Raw genomic sequence first — 20215 nt, 5'->3', positions numbered from 1 at the left:
CAAAGCCTTTTATTAATCTTAAATAATATATTTACGTCCTAATCTATATTTGGAACACTAATTATTTCCTTTTTATTTTGAAAATAATAATTAAATTTTTGAAGAATATGAGGTTGAATTAAGTTTAAAGAAATATATTTTAATACCTATAAAACGAGTAATTCATTTTCTGATTTTTATAAATTTAATTTTTTATATTAGTTAATACGACAATTAGATATTAGGTTATAGGTAGCATAATCCTAAATTTTGTACCAAAATTAATATCTTAATCCTAATAACCAAAATGCTCAAATATTACAATGAATTTGACAGGTGCATGGTCCATGGACGAATAATTACTTATTTCCATCATTATTTTTTTCCTCCTCGTTTTCTTTTGTTTTAATATATTGTCGGAATTTTAAATTTGTCAATAAATTTTAATTATACAGTTCAATTATCGATTGTGTTAACTTAATATATATTAGCATATAAATTATCTCATAGAAATCACATGACACATAAATTTTAAAAGTTCCTAAATGATCAATTTGTAAGTTGGAGTTTTCAAATGCAACTGCAATAGAAACAAATTAAGGTGTTTAAATGTAAATCCTCAAAGTTAGAGTGTTGAATTGCCAATTCACGAAAAGTTAATCTATGTACTCTCTGTCTCAATTTTTGTGACACACCATTTTTTAGTCGGTCCAAACAAAAATGATATATTTTTGTATTGAGTAATAAATCGATTTTAAATATCCATTTTGTTCTTAATAATATGATTTATAGCTAAACAAGCATTTATAACTTGTTATAAACACCAAAATTTAAATTTCTTTTTTTTAACTTTATATTAAATCAAGTTATATTCATATAAATTGAAATAATATGACGAGAAATATGTATTATTATTTTTATTTTTAGTTTTAGGATCAATGATGAACCACTACTTGTCTACTAAGCCAATTTATCGAAGAGCCCCATTGTCCCACGTTGTACGTAGTACCATAATAATTAACGTAGTAGTAGTGGCCTAGTAGGAAACACATACCATTATTCATGATGTGTCACATGACATTACATGATCATCATCATACACTTAATACAAATTTCAATGCCATGTAAAATTTCTCGGAAGGTAAATATTTCTCACGTTTAATATTAGTTTGTAAGTTTGAGTTACTTAAAAAAAGAAATGATGCGGTGAATAAATTAAGATTATCTCTCCTTTGATCAAAAGTTTTGATTTCCAAATTTTGTATGATTTCTTAGATATAGGGAGTACTTTCATTGAATGAGTCTAACGCGATACGAATTTGAATATGCTGACGCTCTAATATAAATATTGCATACTATATTAGTTTTTTATTTTAAAAGAGAGAGAGAGAGAGATAAAGCAACAATTTAGATTTTAGTACTATTTGTCCATAAAATATAAATTGAAGAGTTTGGTTGAGGTATTGTTTTTGTTTCCAATTTATTGTATGATCGATATTTGTATTGAGGTTTAATTAATTTTAAAATAATATTAAAAAGTGTTAAATTAACGATAAATATTTTTTAATAAAGATGACTCAATATTTGAGACTTCATATTACTCCCTTTTTCCACTTTTATTTGTTATGTTACGTTTTTCGAGAGTCAATTTGACTAATTTTTAAAGTTAAATTAGATTACATTAATTCAATATTTTAAACAAAGAGATATTCAAAAATTATAAGAAAAGTACTATAAATTGTAATTTTTTGCATATCAATATGTTGAAAAAATATATCTTAAAATGTTAGTCAAAGTTCTTATAGTTTGTCTCTAAAAAAAGAAACAATGACAATTAAAAATAAACGAAAGAGTACTAATTAAAGAGTTTGGTTGAGAAATTATTTTTATTTTCAATTTGTTGTATGATCAATATTTGTATTAATATTCGATTAATTTTAATGTTATGCTACAAACTGTCAAATTAATAATTAGTATTCTCAAATAAAAATGACTCGATACTTAAAACTCCAAATTACTAATTAAGAACGAAAGGATACTCAAGCATGTAAGAGATGAAACTAATGGAATACTTGGGAATTATAAATTCATGTTTTTTTTTTGTTTTTATGTTTTGGATTGAATATATGTCTTATGATGAGTTGGTTGAATAAAAACAACTGCAGTTAATATTTTACCAACTCAAAGTGACTTCATGACTTTGTTGGTACTTTCCAAGCTAATTGTTTAATAATAATAATAAAAATCTTCATGGAACACCTCCAAATCCAATCACTCTCTAAATAAATATGACTAAAACCATATAGTAATGAAAGGGGTGTGCTTCTAATTCTTTTTTTAAATACTCCATTTAAAATATATATTATCTCAATATAATGTATATATAATTTAAATAAATATTATATATTGAAACTGATTTTCTCAACGGATACAAAAAAGAATTATTTTTAAAAGTATTTTACAAGATATCTTAACCAACCAAATATAAGAAAATCAGAAAATCAGCACACCCTAAATTAAAATTCGATCGCACATGATTGTTTTCCTTAAAAAAAAGCAAGTAATTCAAAATAGTGCTTGGTTATGCATTTTTTATAAAGTAAATTTCAAGTTAAAGAAATGATTTTTAGAATTTTTCTAAATCACATTTTTTATGTTGAAATGCTTATTTAATACTTGGAAATTTCAACTCAAAGATGGTATACTTTGATTAGATTCCCTAGGCATGTGGAATTTTTGAATGTGGGACTTGTATGTATTTTTAGATGTGATGATTACTTAAGGCCATGCCCATGTGTGTTCAAGATTTGGAAGGAGATTGAATAATGAATATAGGCTTAATCATCTTTGGACCCTTAAAGTTGTCTGCATAATTTATTTAGATACTTTAATTAGGTACAAGTTCTAGTTGAGGTGTCTAAGTGAATTATACGGACAACTTTAAGGGGCCGTCGATGACTTAAGCCATGAATATATTTGAATATAAAACATGAAAAAGCATAATACATAAATATGTCATTTAACTTGGCCTCATTTCATATTTATACCCTCTAACTTTAAGTGTGCACAAATAGACACTTAAACTTGTATAAAGTTGAATGAGTAGACACATGAATCTTATGTGACATAATATACATAGGACACCACTCAAGATGCAAATTGCCACGTAGGACGTGTGTGTCTATTTGTTAAATTTTATACAAGTTTGAGTGTCTACTTGTGCATACTCAAAGTTGAAGGGCATAAATATAAAATAAGATAAAGTTAAAGGGCATATTTATGTATTATGCCACGTGAAAAGGCATGGAAAAATTATGAGCCTCTCAATTATCCTAAAGTCCCCATGCCAAAGTTTGAATAAAGAGACGAAAAAAGAAGAAGAGTGAAGAAAAGAAAAAGACAAGGGAAAAAGCTTCATAAGGGTGAAAGTAAGTGATTAGTAAAAGAGGGCAACTTTTCTTTATTATTAGATTATATAATATAATATAAAGAATTCTTTTCCTTGTCAAATTAAGTAAAAGGACATTTAAAGGTACTATTGTTTTTTAAAATATGAGATATGTAATCTTGAAAATAAGATTCATATATTTTTATTTTAGTCTTTTTAATATTTGACAAAATTGGTTTGATATGAAATTAATTGAAATGTGTGTTTTCGATACTATTAAATATAAAATAATAATATTCACGAGCTTAATGTAAGAAATATTATTAGTTTTCATACATAAATTTTAAAGTTTCACGTACTTTTTTCTAAGTTTGATATGTGTTCAAAGATGTTATAGACAAACATGATCGTCCAACCCAATATATTTTAAATATTATTCAAACGCCTATTTTATTTAGCCTCAAGAAATATTTGTTTGTGGTGGTGGTGGGTTTAAGTGGAGGGGTGGGTGGTGGTTAATTACCCCCAATATAGTATTGGATTACTAGGTTGTTATGTCATGCTTGATGATGAAATCAAATAATTGACAACTTGAGCATTTAAAATTCCATTGAAAAAGTTCCCAAAAAGATGTACAAGCAATTGATAGAAGAAGACAAAATTGATATCAATTCACTTAATTAACATTTTAATCAATCTTATATGATTTATATAGTCCACATCAAAGTTGAAAATATGTAGTTTCCACAATATTTACTACTTCCATTATTGAAAATGGGGTACTATATACAAAAGTTGATGTAGGGTATGTGGAGTTTCCATTCATTTGACTTGGTGGAATACAATAGTTAGCCATCAAAGAGGACTTAGAATGAGTGAAGTACTGTCATAAAACACGTTCCCATATTTGATGCTCTTAAGACTCATTATGTTTTAGATTCACGTCGTGTAAGATTCAGTAAGAAGGAGAAATACTTGGGTGATTTGCATAAATAGGATCTCCGAGTATTACTATTTATATGGGAAAGTTATGTAGAATAACAAATATCTAGCCTATATTAGGTACTATAGCTACCGTTTAAGAAAATTATAATTTCCGGCTACAGTTTCCTCAATTCTTGCTATTTGCCTAATTTGTATAATTGCCTGTTTTGTATAAATTCTGAAAATTTATATAATTCGATTCCTGATTGTGTAAATTCAAAATTTTGTATATGTTTACCCTAACTATTTGTATACAATTTATGAAAAATTCATAATAAATTATCCTATTTGTATATTGATAAGAGAAATATACAAACAGAGTTCTGAAAATTTTCTAAATGTATAAAAACATATACACTTACCGTATTTGTAAGCGAAATGTCTTCTTAAATATTTTAACGAATTTTCTCATGAATCAATCTGTACTATAGCGTATATATATATCAGCTCAGAATCATGCATAAGATCTTGATCAATTACACATAAATAACCATCTATGCATGAATTGATCATCAATTTTATTGATTGCAACAAACATTACAACTCTACAACACAGAATCTAAAGCTGGATATACAACTTCTTGTCTGTTTGGGCTCTGTTAAGCTGGAACTTTAGATAAATGGTGAAAAAACTGGTCTAAACAGTATGAAGAAAAAGAGAGTTGAGAAGTGCAGCCTCAAATCCATTAGAAGCTAACCATTTTGAATATGGAGGTGGATTTAGAGTGTCGTCTGTCTATGTGTTCACGTGAACCCATTAGCGTTTGTCAAGTTCCTACAAATGTAGGAAGAAATTTACTAGATTTCTATAAATGTTAGATTGTAAAGTGTAAACCCACTTATCATTGTATATTAACTTGAAAACGTTGTGGGACTTGCTACACTTCAAATCCTGAATCCGCCTTTGTTTTAATATTGATCTCATTCTATCCAATCTCAGTTGCCCCAAGTCACTAGCTTCAGCAATCAGGCTCAATTATGACTGCACCTTCTTCAACTCTTGTAGTGAGAGACATGAGCAGAAGAGCAAAACAAAGGAATCATAGATGACACACGAATGGAACCTATCGTTTTTTCAGTTGCTCGAAGGATACTAGCTTCGAAAGGATTTAACAATGCAAAGTATGAAAATTATACTATCCAATTCGTCATAAGCAACGCCTTATTTCTTACACTGCCACTAAGAAGCAGCGCTATGAGAAAAAATACCAACGTTACCATAATAGCAGCATGTGTAAGACCTTCTCGCTTCTGACTTATAATGCTTCAATCTAATTAAGATGACGTAAAAAGAGTGCTTCCGAAAAGGATTCTAAAGCAAATGATTGAGATTGAAGCTAGTGCAAAATCTCTATTCCTATCTGAGTCTATCTTTCAGAGAGAACCTACCTCTTCTATGGTTCCCACCTTCAAACAAACTTGTACTAATTAGATTTAAGTAAATATGTCAATCTTGAGCCAAGAAAATAACATCTATCTAATATACAAAATTTATGGCAATGTGTCCGTATATTGGACTAAGAAAGGAAGTTATCGGATCTGGAAAAAAAAAAAATCATGATAATATTTTAAGAGCCAACTACATATTGAGTACAACTAAATTACTGAGATGAGATACAATTCATTATTTGTACCTTGTTGGGGTGAGATAACAGGATCAGCGCACTGTTCTAGTGGAAGTTAGGGCGAGAAGTGTCATTTTCGTTGTCATCCAAAATAAGTTTCACTCCATTGCTCTTAAGGCCGTTAACTATAGCCCAAACTTTTGTACGATTCTTGAAACCTTTCTTCTCAACCTCTTTATTTACATTGACATGGATCCCGTTTCCTTGTCCCTGATCAAGACCCTCCACTTTGAGACGCATTGCCAACACTTCTCCTACAATCGCTGCAGCCTTTGCATTGCAAGTTCTACCGCACTCAAGTGACTGTTTCACTGAATGTTCAACAGTAGATGATGTTGCTACTATACATCCGTTGTTTCTGTCTACCACATTTGCGGTGATGTACTTCAATGATATGAACAATCTCAACACATACCTCTTCAACAACGTCATATTTCAAAAATCCAATCTGTTCAGGAGGAAGTTCTGTTAGCAAAATTGTTTTATTAAACTAGAAAGAAAAGAGTAGAGTCGCCACTAAACTAATTTTCAAATGATTAAAACAGTACTTGGGCCTGATTTCTGCTTTTTGGGCCTTTGGCCCAACACCTAGTACCTGTCCTAAACTAACAAGGTACTAGTCAAAATAAATGGGTTTTTTGGCCCAATAATTACAAAATACAAATAGCTGAATTTTAAGGCTCTTTAGCCCATTTTCAATGCAATATACAGCATATACGTCTGATGTATATCGCTGTATATTGTGCATATCCAGCCTTATAATCCGCTCCGAACACCTGTATGTCGCCTTTAGGGAACCTGTTTTTCAATTTTATTGATTTGGTTGACTCGATAAAAGAGAATTGGGCCTCCTTGGCCTATTTTGAGATGCAAGGGAGAACATGTGGAGTCCAAATGACTCAATCCGAGGGAGTTCATGCATAAACAAAATAAAATATACGATTTAATAGCTCATCATGGAATCTCGGGTATCATTTAGAAGAGTCAATGATACCAAAGCAAACAGGCATAGCCTTGACAAGAAATTCGACCTATAATAGTGATAATAATACAAAGGACCTAACTCCGAATAATAAGATGCAACACTTTGTATCCAACATAATTGATATAGCAAGCATAAAAGAAAGAAAAACCAAATTCTACTTAGAGAAACACACTTAGTGGTTAACAATTAATAAAGAGGAATGTCAGAGTACTACTGCATCTTATTGAGGCAGTAACAGATGATAAGGGAGAAGTAATTGTTTTCTAAAAAGTTGATATACACCGGAAGCAACAGGCAATCCCACAGTAAGGATATGCTTACGAATATAGCATTCGAATAAAGGCAAGTAGCAAGCTAAAACACAAAAGTGCATAAAAGACTAAAATAAGTATGTCAAAGTCCGAACTAGATTGAAATACTAGAATTATTGACACATGTTATGAACATGATTGCTAGGCAGTAGCTATATTTCGAAATAAGGAAAGGAAGAACTCAATTTTTATGGAGCATTTAACCTAGAAAAGAGCAGCGAAACTATTTAAAGAGGTTTGGAAATGCCGATGCTACACTAGAGAGAGCGAATACAAAAGGAAGCCAGCAATCAGGAAATCAAATATTTCAAACAATAACAAGAACAAAGACAAGGCATCACAGGGAACGAACAAATCAGAGGAGCTGGACACTTTGATGTTAAAGATGTAAATCACATTAAAGACTCTAGGTTACGATAAGCTATAATCATACTGTCATGGGTCGAAACCAAACAGGACCTAAATAACACTCAAGCTACGCAAGAACAGATATAAATTCTACAATATTAGGCTAATACACAATGAGAGTGTAAGACAAAGAATCATGAACAGAAAGGAAAAACAACCCAAAGCCATGGGTGAACAGTAAAGAAAACACAAATGTATAGCCGGTGTATTCAAACTTGAAATCAAACAACTCGAACGAAACAAGATAGAGATTCAGCTAGCTTTCAGAACAAGAATATCACTTCACCATTTCACTTAACAGCTTCTAACGTTCTAAATTCCAAAACAAAACAGAGGAAATCTAAAGGTAGAGAAACTATATACCTCTTTTGAAGCAGCGAACTGAGAATTCAACCCGAGCAAAGCTTTCTACCACCAGCAACAACAAAAATCGATATAATCTCGAACCCCCAAAGCAATGAAATCAGAAATTTTAGTTATATATATAAGAATTATCGCCCTAAAATCAACTTTCTGTTTTCTCCTTTCACTGTCTCAAACCCTAAACATTGAAGAAGAAAGGGCCTTAACTAGATGAGATTTAAGGCTGGAAATGGTACGATTTCGTTTCTGGTTTCGTCCCGTTGAAGAAGACGAAGACGCGTATGGGTATTGATGTACGCTGTTAACACTGAGAAAATTGGGCTAGGATTTAAGGGAATGACATGAAAAATTGGGTAGAAAAGGGTTAAAAGTGAAATGGGAATGGCATGCCAAATGGATTGCAATTATAGACATATAAAATTCAAAACATAGCCGAATTGAGTTAATTTAGTGAATCCAGGTAGAATTTAAATATAATGAATTAATATTAATTAATTAACAAGCTTCTTAATCTCAATAAAAATAAAATAATTAACTTAATTATGAACTAAAAACTCAAAAATATAAATTATTGAATAAATTGAATAATTAAACTAATTAACCGAATACTTAATGAAACAAAATCTCTTTGAGACGATTTTCTAATATTTATAAAATATAAAATATATAAAAGACATACTTATTATTTAAAAATAAATGACAAAACTACTTTTAAAATAACTTGAAAATATTTTGAAATATTATAAAACTAATTATTTAAATCATTTGAAATTAAAGAAGCTCGATGATTAATTCCTACATTCTCAATGGTAATTAGGAAGATAAAACAAAGCTCCACCTTGCAATAATGATCAATCGATACTTCTAAAATAATAACAAAAATTAGATGGACAAATTCTATAACTAAACAACAAAATTCGTCACAAAATGATGAATTATCGACAGATTATCATAAGATTTTATAATTGCTAGTCGGCAACGTTCCTTGAGAGTAAGTTATTAAGCTCCACATCTCTTGTGTTGATTTGCGAGCTATTGAACAAAAGCAAATTTAGCCAGTACACACCCAAACAGTTTCTCTGAAACGATTTCGTACATTAATTGAAGCATATAACTGTTTGCCAAAAGAGTTGAAAACTCACCATATGAGAATTAAGATTCCATCTTTACTGCCAAAACTTTTACTACACATCAACATTATGGACATTAGAGAAGAATTGATAACTAACAAAAATACTCAAATGCAGATTGATACAACTTTGAGCCATCAGCTGAAATATAAGAGCTCGTATCTTTGTCACAGAAGAACCATAGAAGTAGATATATTATTTTTGAAATATTCTCAACTAAAATAAAATATATCAAACTAGGTTTGGAAAGAAAATACTATTTTGAAAATAAGAAGAAAGGAATGATAAACAATATAATAACTAAAGAAAATGTAACAATAGGTAACAAAAAATAAATAATAAAATAGTAGAAGTACTGTAGTAATAATAATAATAATAAGGAACTTAACACTTTTTTAATATCTACTTACCTTTTACCCTAATTTTCATATTTTAATTTTTCTATCTAAGCTCATGTCCTCGATATGTTGGAGTTGCGTCATGTCTTGGTTAATCATTCTATCAAATACTTTTTTCGAACAACCTCTACCTCTCTTCACCAACCTGTTACACCTCTTTCTTCTCAGAGCATATGTGCATCTCCTTTTCACATGTTTGAACTATTTGAGCAACGATTTTCTCTACTTTTACACCAATGAGACCACTCCCATCTTGTGTCGAATATCATCGTTCCTATTCCTATCTCTCATCGTATGCTCACACATCCATCTTAACATACTCATTTCCTCTACATCCATCTTCTAGACATGCAAGTTCTCGGTGAACCAAAATATCAATTACATTTGAATTTGTGGATCAAGGCGGGGCCACATCTCGATTTAGTCATGGATCCTTTTGAAATCAATAAATTCTAGTCAAACATGTAGAAAATCATTATATGTAAGGGATGTTTGATACAATAATTTTAACAACGAAGGTGAAATTAACCAAATAACATAACGAAGAACAAAATTAAACATTAAATCAAAATATATAAGGATATATTTGACCCTTTTCCCTCTATCCCATTCTATCAACACCACTAATTTTGTGGTTTCCCCATATTATTATCATTTCCTTTTCTAATGGGCCAATAATGGGCTCAAGGCCCAAAAAAAACAAAAGTAAAATTAGGTCAGCCCAAAACCAAAACCCACCGTCCACTAAAAAAATCAACACTAGATTTTCATTTTTGTTGCCAAACTTGAACAAAGGATCACCGTCCATATCTATCTTTGCACCTCCATTGAACCGTCAACGTGCACACCCTCACATACTATATATACTTTACCTCCAACATTTTCTCAACCCCTCTTTCAAAAAACCCTCGTTCCTCTCTTCTACAACCTTTAACAATTTCTCCAAATCCGTAGATCTTACGAATTCAAAGGTATTGTATTGCTGATTCAGTTTCGATTTCCGATTTTTTGTAATTTTTTCTGATTTTTTTGAGTTGTAATTCGTGTTAGATGGTGTCGGATGCGGCGAAGAAGAGAGATGCGCAGAAGAAGGCGGCAGCAGCTGCTAGGAGAGGAGGTAAAGGTGCGGCAGCGTCTAAATCGGCTGCGACGGCGTCTAAATCGGCGGGGGAAAGTAACGGGGTTGATAATTTGACGAATGGAGTAGGGGATCTACAGATATCTGATCGGACTTGTACGGGTGTTTTGTGTTCACATCCGCTATCGAGGGATATTCGGGTAAGATTTTGTGTTTTAGATCTTATTTTCTCCGTATTTTAATGGTTTTAGATTCGTTATTGTAATAGTTTTTTCTTGATATGTACTCATTTTGATTGATTAGATTTAAGATATTTGATGGTGTTTATGTGAATTTTTTGGTTTAGTAGCTGGTTGCGTATTTATAGTGCTACACAAAAGTTGAGTGGACGAGTATCTTTCTTAAGCGAAATGCTTGAGTTTAGAAAAAAAACATACATGTACAGTATCCATTTTGCTCTATTTGGACACATTTCATCCTATAACTGGACAAATTTAGCTACACAACAGCATACTACTTGTGGGTCTGTTAGGGTGGGATGTACACCTATCTGTTTCCGATAAATTCTCAACTCAAAATAGATGTAATCAAAGCATGATTAAAGAAAAACTGACTTGCAAAATAACAAGATAAAGAAAAGAAACGAAACAACATTTAATAGTGAAACTTAGTAGAATAAGATACTATGCATATACTAACTAAAACTACAGCACGCGACTAGCTAACACATTTACGTATGTTTTAGTTATATTGAATTGTGTCAGCTTGCGTGATTACAAGTGTTATTATGGCTTTTGTCTTTTTGTCGTCTCAAATTTTGCATTATATGTGGTTACAAAATTTGTGATATTTCTGAGGTTCCAACCTCGTTTTATTACAGAGGGTGCATATTGCTGTCAAGAGAAGTGCATATATATAATAGTACTTGTTATAAAGAGTATTGAGTCATAAAAGAAGCTGAATATTAGGATGCAGAACCTTTGGATTACCTTTATTTGGAATATCATTGTTTTGATTTGGTGCTCTATGTTATACAGATAGAATCATTATCAGTCACTTTCCACGGACATGATCTAATCGTTGATTCTGAACTGGAGCTCAACTATGGCAGGTAAGACTTGTTATTTTCATGTATTGCTGTGTACCTTGGCTAATTGATGTTCAAGTTCTGACATCATATTTTCACAGACGTTATGGTTTGTTGGGATTGAATGGTTGCGGGAAGTCTACTCTTCTTACCGCTATAGGGTTGAGGGAACTTCCCATCCCAGACCACATGGATATTTTTCATCTTTCTCGGGAGATTGAAGCCTCTGACATGACCTCTCTCGAGGCCGTCATTAATTGTGATGAAGAGAGGTTGCAATTGGAGAAAGAAGCTGAAGCTTTGGCTGCACAGGTATGATGCTGTTAACATTAAATTAATGTTCCTTGGTCTTGGTTTTCCTTTCAGATAATCATATTATCTTCCTCTATTATAGGATGATGGTGGTGGAGAGCAACTTGAACGGATCTATGAGCGTTTAGAAGCTATGGATGCTGCCACTGCTGAGAAACGTGCTGCTGAAATCTTGTTTGGGCTTGGATTTGATAAGAAAATGCAAGCAAAGAAAACACGCGATTTTTCTGGTGGCTGGAGAATGAGGATTGCTCTTGCCCGTGCCCTCTTTATGAATCCAACAATTTTGTTGCTTGATGAGCCAACAAACCATCTTGGTAATCTTCTCTTTTCATTTTCTAGTTCTAGTAGAATAGATCTTTCAGAAATTATTAGGATTTTCTCGTGCTAGATTTATATGGATGATGTGTAGTCTTACACATTGAGTTATCAGTTATGTAGTGTCGTGAATTGCATATATAGGGCATCCCAAGTGGTTCATGAAGGTCTTGAGTTGCTACACCATTGTCTGTTATAGTTTGATGCCTAGATTTTACAGACAGCATCACAACCAATCCGAACTGTCCTTTCACCACTCCATCCTCACACACATAACATCCCAAATGTGAACCACTTAATCGGGATACGTGTGTGTGTGTGCAGGGGGGGAGGTGATGAATTGAATAACATGCTATTTTGGGTTAAGTACTCAGTTTCTTTTGCTGTACACCCCTCTATGCATCGTTGCAGTTCTATTTCAACAGCAACTCTCCTGGCTGTTTTTATGTTTCTTTGTGATGTTAATTTATTAAAAAAAGTTTTTCTTAAATGAAAAGGGAAGTCTGTACTTTTGGACTGATGGAAAATATTAGTTCATCCCCTGAATTTTTTAACACTTCATTTGTGGGTCTTTTAGAGTTGACATGTGTAATTCTTCTTGAATGCAGACCTAGAAGCCTGTGTGTGGTTAGAAGAATCCTTGAAGAACTTTGAGCGCATTCTGGTTGTCATTTCACACTCACAGGATTTTCTCAATGGTGTGTGTACCAATATCATCCACATGCAAAACAAGAAGTTGAAACTCTATACAGGTAACTATGACCAATATGTGCAAACCCGTTCAGAGCTGGAAGAGAACCAGATGAAACAGTACAAGTGGGAGCAGGAGCAGATTTCTGCAATGAAGGAATACATTGCTCGCTTTGGGCACGGTTCAGCTAAACTAGCCCGTCAAGCACAGAGTAAAGAGAAGACATTGGCTAAGATGGAGCGTGGTGGGCTTACTGAGAAGGTGGGGAGGGACAGCGTCCTGGTTTTCCGGTTTACTGATGTCGGCAAACTTCCTCCTCCAGTTCTACAGTTTTCTGAAGTTGCTTTTGGCTACACACCTGATAACCTCATCTACAAGAACCTTGATTTTGGTGTAGATCTCGACTCCAGGATAGCACTTGTAGGGCCTAATGGAGCTGGAAAGAGCACACTACTTAAGCTGATGATAGGGGAGTTATTTCCCACTGATGGCATGGTTAAGCGGCATAATCACCTAAAAATTGCACAGTACCACCAGCACTTGACTGAGAAGCTAGACATGGAGGTGTCAGCTCTTTTGTACATGATGAGAGAGTACCCTGGGAATGAGGAGGAGAAGATGAGGGCAGCAATTGGGAGGTTTGGACTCACAGGTAAAGCTCAAGTAATGGCTATGAAGAACTTGTCAGATGGTCAACGTAGTCGGGTGATATTTGCATGGTTGGCTTTTAGACAACCCCACATGCTGCTGTTGGATGAGCCAACCAACCATCTTGATATTGAGACCATTGACTCACTTGCAGAGGCCTTGAACGCATGGGATGGTGGGATGGTTCTAGTGAGTCACGACTTTAGGCTCATAAATCAGGTGGCCCATGAGATATGGGTATGTGAAAATCAGGCTGTGACACGATGGGAGGGTGGCATCATGGAGTTCAAGAAACACTTGAAGAAAAGGGCTGGATTGGGTGATTAAAAGTAAGATCTCTGTGTTATGTTAGAAAGTGTGATGGTATCACTATTTCCTCTTGGTGGTTCAGTGCCAAGGCGTAATGGTGAAACATCAGCAGGCTCCCATCACGGTAGCTGAGGGGAGAAAGTAAAGGCTTCTTGATCACCAGTAAGACCTAAGTAACGTTAGCTAAGACCACATCTGGTGCTAGAGAGAGAGTAAGTGATCGAACCATGGTCACCGACTGTTTGAACTCTGGTTATTGTTCGGGCTTAGTCCACTATTTTTGTCGTCCATTTTACTCTAATTACATATTACCCTAGGTTTTGGAGAGCATACTTTACAGCTTATTCCTTATGTCATTTCTATTCTATATCATTGCTATGATGTACTTCGGATTTTGGAATTCTGAAAGCTATTATGGATTTTTTAATCATCTTTGTCTCTCCAGTATATATGTTTCTATTTTATTTTCAACATGAAGGGGTGGGTGGCAAGTAGAATTAGCAGGTTGTTGCGCCAATTATCTAGTTCACAACACTTGGAACGTTAACTCCTTAATTATTTTGTAGTTAGATTGTATACTTGAAAATAGGACAAATAAATTTGAATTGTGCAATGTAGGGTTTATTTTGAAGGTAGTCCTCCCAACATGATTTTAATAATAGTAAAAAATGTTGTTCTCTGTATTATATTGATACAACTGATGGAGTTTCGATTAAATTTGAAAGGTGATGCTCTCAACGCGACTTTAATGGTAGAAAATGTTGTTCTCTATATAATATTCATATAATTGAGGTAAGTCAGAAGGAGACAACCTTGTTTGAGTTTTGACTGGTAAAATATTACTTTATTATAATGTTTAAATATGTTTCTTTTTTTAATGTCGAAGTACTTGGGGTTAATTTCTTAATTCCAATGAGTATGAGTTGAGATGATGGAATCTCTTCATAGATTTTCCTTTTATATATTTATTTGTCGTATATCGTTTAAAGAATTGAAGGTAGATAATGCTTATATATAAGAATTAATTTAAATCTCTTTAATATATGTTATTTCCAGTCTATCTCTTTCTGTGCTAGGTGAGGTTTGTGATTATCTTTCAATCTTTTTATACTTGGATTTAAGATCCTTATGCAGGAAGATAATCAATTTGATCATTGTGGTTGAACTCTATTATGGATTTTTGACCACATTCTCCACACCCTCTTATCTCTTACTTTTCCAAGCTCTGGTTATGGAAGAAGGAACCAAGACGAAGATACTTCTTCCCCAAAAATTCCAAATGACAACTATCATCCGATTCACGGAGGGAGAAAGTGATAATTTGTCCTCTTATTTATTCCAGAATATATTTAGCTTCTTATTTTCATACAGGGCTTTTCGTGCACTAATTTCATTTTGGGCATTCTTGGCTTGTATAGCACGGTTAACAAATATGCCCAACACAAAGGGGGTGATTTACAAGAAAGACCTCAGAGGCATAGGACTTAGGAGGTAACTGGTCTTGAACTTTTGATGTTTCCATTGGCCAACTTTCAAGTTTAATAAATTTTTTCTTTTAACTTTGAATGTTTGCCCATGCCAAGGGTCAAAAGTTTAAGAATGTCCACTTCCAAGGTTATTGGATGTAACTTCTTGAACAAAAAGGAAGAAAGAAAATCCGAGGGTGTGGTTGATGGTCAATAAAATAGGAAGAGAATTATGATGTTGTAAGTCCAAATTTCAAAAAAATTAAAAATACCATGCAATTTCTTCTTACTCAAAGTCTTGATAGTCAAAGTTAGGTAGCAGCGAAATATTATAGGCGCAGAGCCACCCTAGAGGAACCAGTGTTAGAGGGAAGCCACTTTATCACTACTTGGTCGAGCACATAAGTAGGGAAGTAACAAATACCTAGTAGGATAATCAAAGTGCCTGTACATAAAACACAATTTCTCTAATAGAATTGACAGAGTCAATAGTTTTAATTCAGACTTTATATTTATGTGAAAAAAAAATACTTAATCTATTTAAATATTTATCACTTAGTTATTTTTATTTATTTATTTATTTATCAAGAACTCAAAAGTTAAAAATTCCAATTTCACCTTATTTGCACCTTACCATTATAAAACACTTTGAAACATCTCCACCTTTTCTTCTCTCTTTTCTCTTTTGGCTCACACACTAGTAAGTACTTGAAAGTTGGAACCAGACAACACGTGATGAAATCGAAATTTTTTATTTTGAGTGAGGTACAACCAACAAAACTTGTATGAGGACCCATTAACTAGTTGACATGTGGATTGTGGGGGCATAAATTGTCCTTTAAAACGGCAATTAAAACCAAAGAGGAGAGAGTGTAGAGTTTAATTGGAAATTGAAAGAAAATCGTGGGTCCATATCAAATACAATTAAATAAACTAATATTCACATTTATTTAACTTGTTTAATTAAGGATTTATATATAAAAAAACATTATTTCTATATTACAAGATAAAATAATATTTATATATACTTTGATCTCTTCAAATTTGCGTTACTTTTAAAAATGATTTTATATTATAAGATAAAATAAGATTTATGTATATTCTATTTTATTCAAACTCGCGGTACTTTTAAAAATGGATATTTGATATATGGATTGAGAAAAAGACTTGAAATGTGTAACAAAGTGAAAATTTTAATAAGTATCCTATGATATAACGACCATATTATTAGAGTATTTTTTTTTTATCTAAATGGTGTTAGATGAATAACAACATTATATAGTACGAATTTCATTTTAATTTGGAACAAAATAGTCAAATTTCTACTTATTATACTTTTATTAAATCGTACAAAGTTTGTATTGAATTTTATCCTCATACAAGTTTTATTGATTGTATCTCATTCAAAATAAAATTTTTCCATGAAATCAAGTCATTTTGTAATAATTGATAGACAAGTGACCTATCTAATCAAATTAGACTTCACAAGTAAAAAGGGGGCCAAAATTCAAGTGGGATCCCCACACATCACGGTGTTTGTACCTTTAGCATCCTTCTACATTATTCATTGATAATGTTTTAAATTTACATTAAATATTTGAATTGCAGTTTGTTTTGATTAAATATTTTAAAATATTATTAAATATTTTTATTAGACTCTTATGGCTCATATTTTGAAAATGTTATTTTTGTGTATGTTTATAAGTGTTCATTAAGTAGATAAATATATCACATAAAATATACATCCTAGTTTAATTATTCACATCAAATGCAATATTCCATGTGTCTTTTTTGTTTAACCTCTTGGAATTTGAAATTCATTGATCCAACTAAATATATTTTTTTTAGTTAATCTTCATCTTCTTCCAAATCACCACAAGTGTGTTCATGGTGTTTTAATTATTGACGTGATCAATGGTGGCTTGAGAAAAAGCTCAAATATGTCGTTGAATTTAACAAAATAGCTAACATATATATTTGTAAAAACAACGAGAGAGAAGAGGATAATGTAAGATTTTGTTAGTGGATAATGACACATATGGTTTAAAATGGTAATGATCGAAGCATATTCAGAACCGACTATTAATGAACGACATATTTTAATCTTTTCTCTTTTTATAATAGTTTCTTTATTCCTAAACTTGACCCTAATCATATATGCATTTACATAAATAAGAGAGTTCTTACTCTATCTCCTTTTCTTGGTCATGATAAATGTCAATTTTTCACTACACACTTATACAAAAACAAGAGTAAATTAGATTTTTTTTTTTTAAAAAAAGTAAAAGTAGGATGAAGTAAATCACTCAGTAAAATAAAGTAAATCTTCATTATATACTCAAATAGTATAACAACATATATGTTTTAAAAATGTACATGTATTGAATGCAACAACTCAACCATGGTGAAGAAAAAAGTAATTATATATCATTAATTAACCAAAGTTGTAACTTGGTGGGATAATCAAGAAATAGAATCTACCATCCTAAGGGATGATCAATCATCCCTCTATCCTGATCCTCGTCTAACGGTCAAAAATAAGAAATAGAGCGATTCAAGAAGAACCATTTGACTCGTGTTTCATTAGTACTTCGTCTCAGGTCAATTCTTTGCAATCACTTCAATCCACTTCTCAAGTGAAAAACCGTATTACTCCGGTCAAATCAGGAATTCTTACCATGCTACAACACTTAGGCTTCATAATATATAATTTAGGGATAACATGATAAAATCAACTTATAGATGGGAAGCAAATTAAGCTAAAATTGTTAGCTTTTTTTTTTTTTTGGCTCCATTATGTTTAACAACTTTTCAACATACTTGATTGTTCATGTCTCAAAATTCTCTCAAATTCACTTGGCCTGCATGGTACTGTAAGTGCACCATCATGATCAAAGCCATACTCCTCAGCAGCTTGTTCCAATAATTTTAAGAATGAAGGATGTGTTAAACATTTCAATGGCACAACAAATCTCTTCAATTCATCTTCATCAACAGCAATAACAGCAAAATGACCTTCTTTAACGTCCTCAGGCACGTTATTCGAGGAGTCATTTTGATCTGATTGGCTATGCTGATGCTGACTATCGAATTCGGCTCCCAATCTCCTAACCATTGAAAGGCTCCTTTGTAATTTCTCCACCACAATTTTCAAATTCACTATCTTGTACATCATCTTTTTCTTCCCATTGGTTTTAGCTAATTTTGCCATTTTGTGTGAATAAACAATAAAATTGTTTTTTTGACACTAGGGGATTTGTTGGTCTTTTTTTAGTAGGGTTTTCTAACTTTGGTGTGCTTTTTTTAGGTATGTTATACCTAGCTTATATAGTGTTTGAGTGAGAAGTCATAGTTTAGAGATAACATCTAAGGGTGTGGCTTTTGTTTGGCTAGTTATAACCGTCCAAATATATTCTTAACATAGTATGATCAATATTGTTCGCTTTAGGTCAAGTACTATGTACGATTTTCCCTTTAGGCCTTACACCACTTAGATTGTTCTAACATTTTATAATTACCTTTTTTTTTTACTTATTAGCAACAACAATAACATATCCAGTGAAATTTCACAAGTGGAGTCCAGGAAGGTAGCTAGAGTGTACATACCTTACCCCTAACTTCTCATCTAACAAGGTAGAGAGATTGTTTTCGAAAGATTCTCGGCTCAGATAACACATATCGAAGATCTCTTTTACACTTTCCATGTGATACTTAATTTGTTTGCACACACTCAACAACCTACTGGTTAATGAAGTGGGTTAAATAACCAGAATCATGAGATTTTAAGTTCAAATTTCTACAGAAGAAAAAATAACAAGTGATATCTTCCAAGTCATGATAAATAAAATTATTTGATATATGTATTAATATAAAAAAATATCATATTTTTCGTTAATTTAATTGAGATACATGTATGCTGACCTAAACACCACGTTCAAAAGAAGGCATAGTTGAGAGATAAGGTCGAAAAAGTGTACATAGTTGGACGGACTTTTGGTGTAAATATTGGGAGACCAAAGCATATGAATGAATTTTCATTTCACTTATGAAACGTCCCTTTTAAACCAGTTATGCTTCCAATTATATGTTGACACTATTATTATTTTTTTCTTCTAATTTTCCTTATTTAAGTCTTTTTCCACTTCACTACGAAATCTTTTTTTGTTACTTAATTGGTTCATTTTATTAAATATTATTACTTCATCATCAATGACACTTGGCGGAGATTTACTTTAACAAGCTATCACACTTTCATATCAGGAACATCAACTTGCATTACTATTGTTTTAATAGATAGGTTGAATAAATTGATTGATTTGAAATTGCGAAATTGATAGATTTTTCTTTATTTATATGTGTCTGATAACAATTATTTTTTTAAAAAAGTATGATGTACACATACAATAAACAATCGTTTGGAAATAATAAAATGTTAATATTAATTTTGAACGTGAAGTAAAATCTTAAAAGGCGAACACTTTCCGTCCTTCATACTCAAATCTACTTAAATTATAAATAAATAAAATTGAATCGTGACAATAAATTAATACGACTTTATTACAAGCTTGTGATCGATCAATGGAAATAAATGAAACTTATATCTTGTCCTAAGAACTTAATACAAATTAAGATATTGTAGCTTAATTAAACACAATGTACAAGTTGTGGACTTAAAATAGCTAGCTTTTGGCTAAGCTAGACACCATTACATTTCATTGAAACCATTTTATCCTAA

At 32.0% G+C, this 20215-nt stretch overlaps 3 protein-coding genes across 4 annotated transcripts; 1 reads left to right on the top strand and 2 right to left on the bottom strand.

The window, feature by feature from the left end:
- Positions 1–5964: 5964 nt before the first annotated feature.
- LOC125845446 (uncharacterized) lies at positions 5965–9202 on the bottom strand. Of its 2 annotated transcripts, none has more exons than XM_049524956.1 (2): positions 9186–9202; positions 5965–6424 (listed from the first exon to the last, which is right to left on the bottom strand). In XM_049524956.1, exon 2 carries the CDS (start codon positions 6406–6408, stop codon positions 6022–6024), a length of 387 nt encoding a protein of 128 aa, XP_049380913.1. In that variant the 5' UTR covers positions 6409–6424; positions 9186–9202; the 3' UTR covers positions 5965–6021. The 2 variants fall into 2 exon arrangements, with proteins under 2 accessions (XP_049380913.1, XP_049380911.1); XM_049524954.1 differs by lacking the exon at positions 9186–9202 and adding an exon at positions 8044–8447 and having other exon boundaries at positions 5966–6424.
- A 1185-nt stretch (positions 9203–10387) lies between these two features.
- On the top strand, positions 10388–14444 carry LOC125845396 (ABC transporter F family member 1). The gene is made up of 6 exons (XM_049524895.1): positions 10388–10542; positions 10622–10849; positions 11687–11760; positions 11838–12048; positions 12131–12365; positions 12975–14444. The coding sequence occupies exons 2-6, from the start codon at positions 10622–10624 to the stop codon at positions 14030–14032; spliced, it is 1806 nt and encodes a 601-aa protein (XP_049380852.1). The 5' UTR covers positions 10388–10542; the 3' UTR covers positions 14033–14444.
- Positions 14445–17890: 3446 nt separating this feature from the next.
- On the bottom strand, positions 17891–18775 carry LOC125845397 (auxin-responsive protein SAUR50-like). The gene has a single exon (XM_049524896.1). The coding sequence runs from the start codon at positions 18689–18691 to the stop codon at positions 18281–18283; it is 411 nt and encodes a 136-aa protein (XP_049380853.1). The 5' UTR covers positions 18692–18775; the 3' UTR covers positions 17891–18280.
- Positions 18776–20215: the final 1440 nt, after the last annotated feature.

This window comes from Solanum stenotomum, chromosome 11 (assembly GCF_019186545.1).
Source record: "Solanum stenotomum isolate F172 chromosome 11, ASM1918654v1, whole genome shotgun sequence".
Classification (NCBI taxonomy): Eukaryota; Viridiplantae; Streptophyta; class Magnoliopsida; order Solanales; family Solanaceae; genus Solanum; species Solanum stenotomum.
Note: the sequence above shows the minus strand (reverse complement) of the source record. Positions and strands in the feature narration are given on the sequence as shown.

What these genes read in the sequence shown, in the direction of transcription:
- LOC125845446 (XM_049524956.1), bottom strand. Translation starts at nt 6,408, where the DNA reads ATGACGTTGTTGAAGAGGTATGTGTTGAGATTGTTCATATCATTGAAG.
- LOC125845396 (XM_049524895.1), top strand. Translation starts at nt 10,622, where the DNA reads ATGGTGTCGGATGCGGCGAAGAAGAGAGATGCGCAGAAGAAGGCGGCA. An exon ending in CGCTATCGAGGGATATTCGG is followed by an intron (nt 10,850 to 11,686) that starts GTAAGATTTTGT and finishes TATGTTATACAG; the next exon opens with ATAGAATCATTATCAGTCAC. An exon ending in TGAGCCAACAAACCATCTTG is followed by an intron (nt 12,366 to 12,974) that starts GTAATCTTCTCT and finishes TCTTGAATGCAG; the next exon opens with ACCTAGAAGCCTGTGTGTGG.
- LOC125845397 (XM_049524896.1), bottom strand. Translation starts at nt 18,691, where the DNA reads ATGGCAAAATTAGCTAAAACCAATGGGAAGAAAAAGATGATGTACAAG.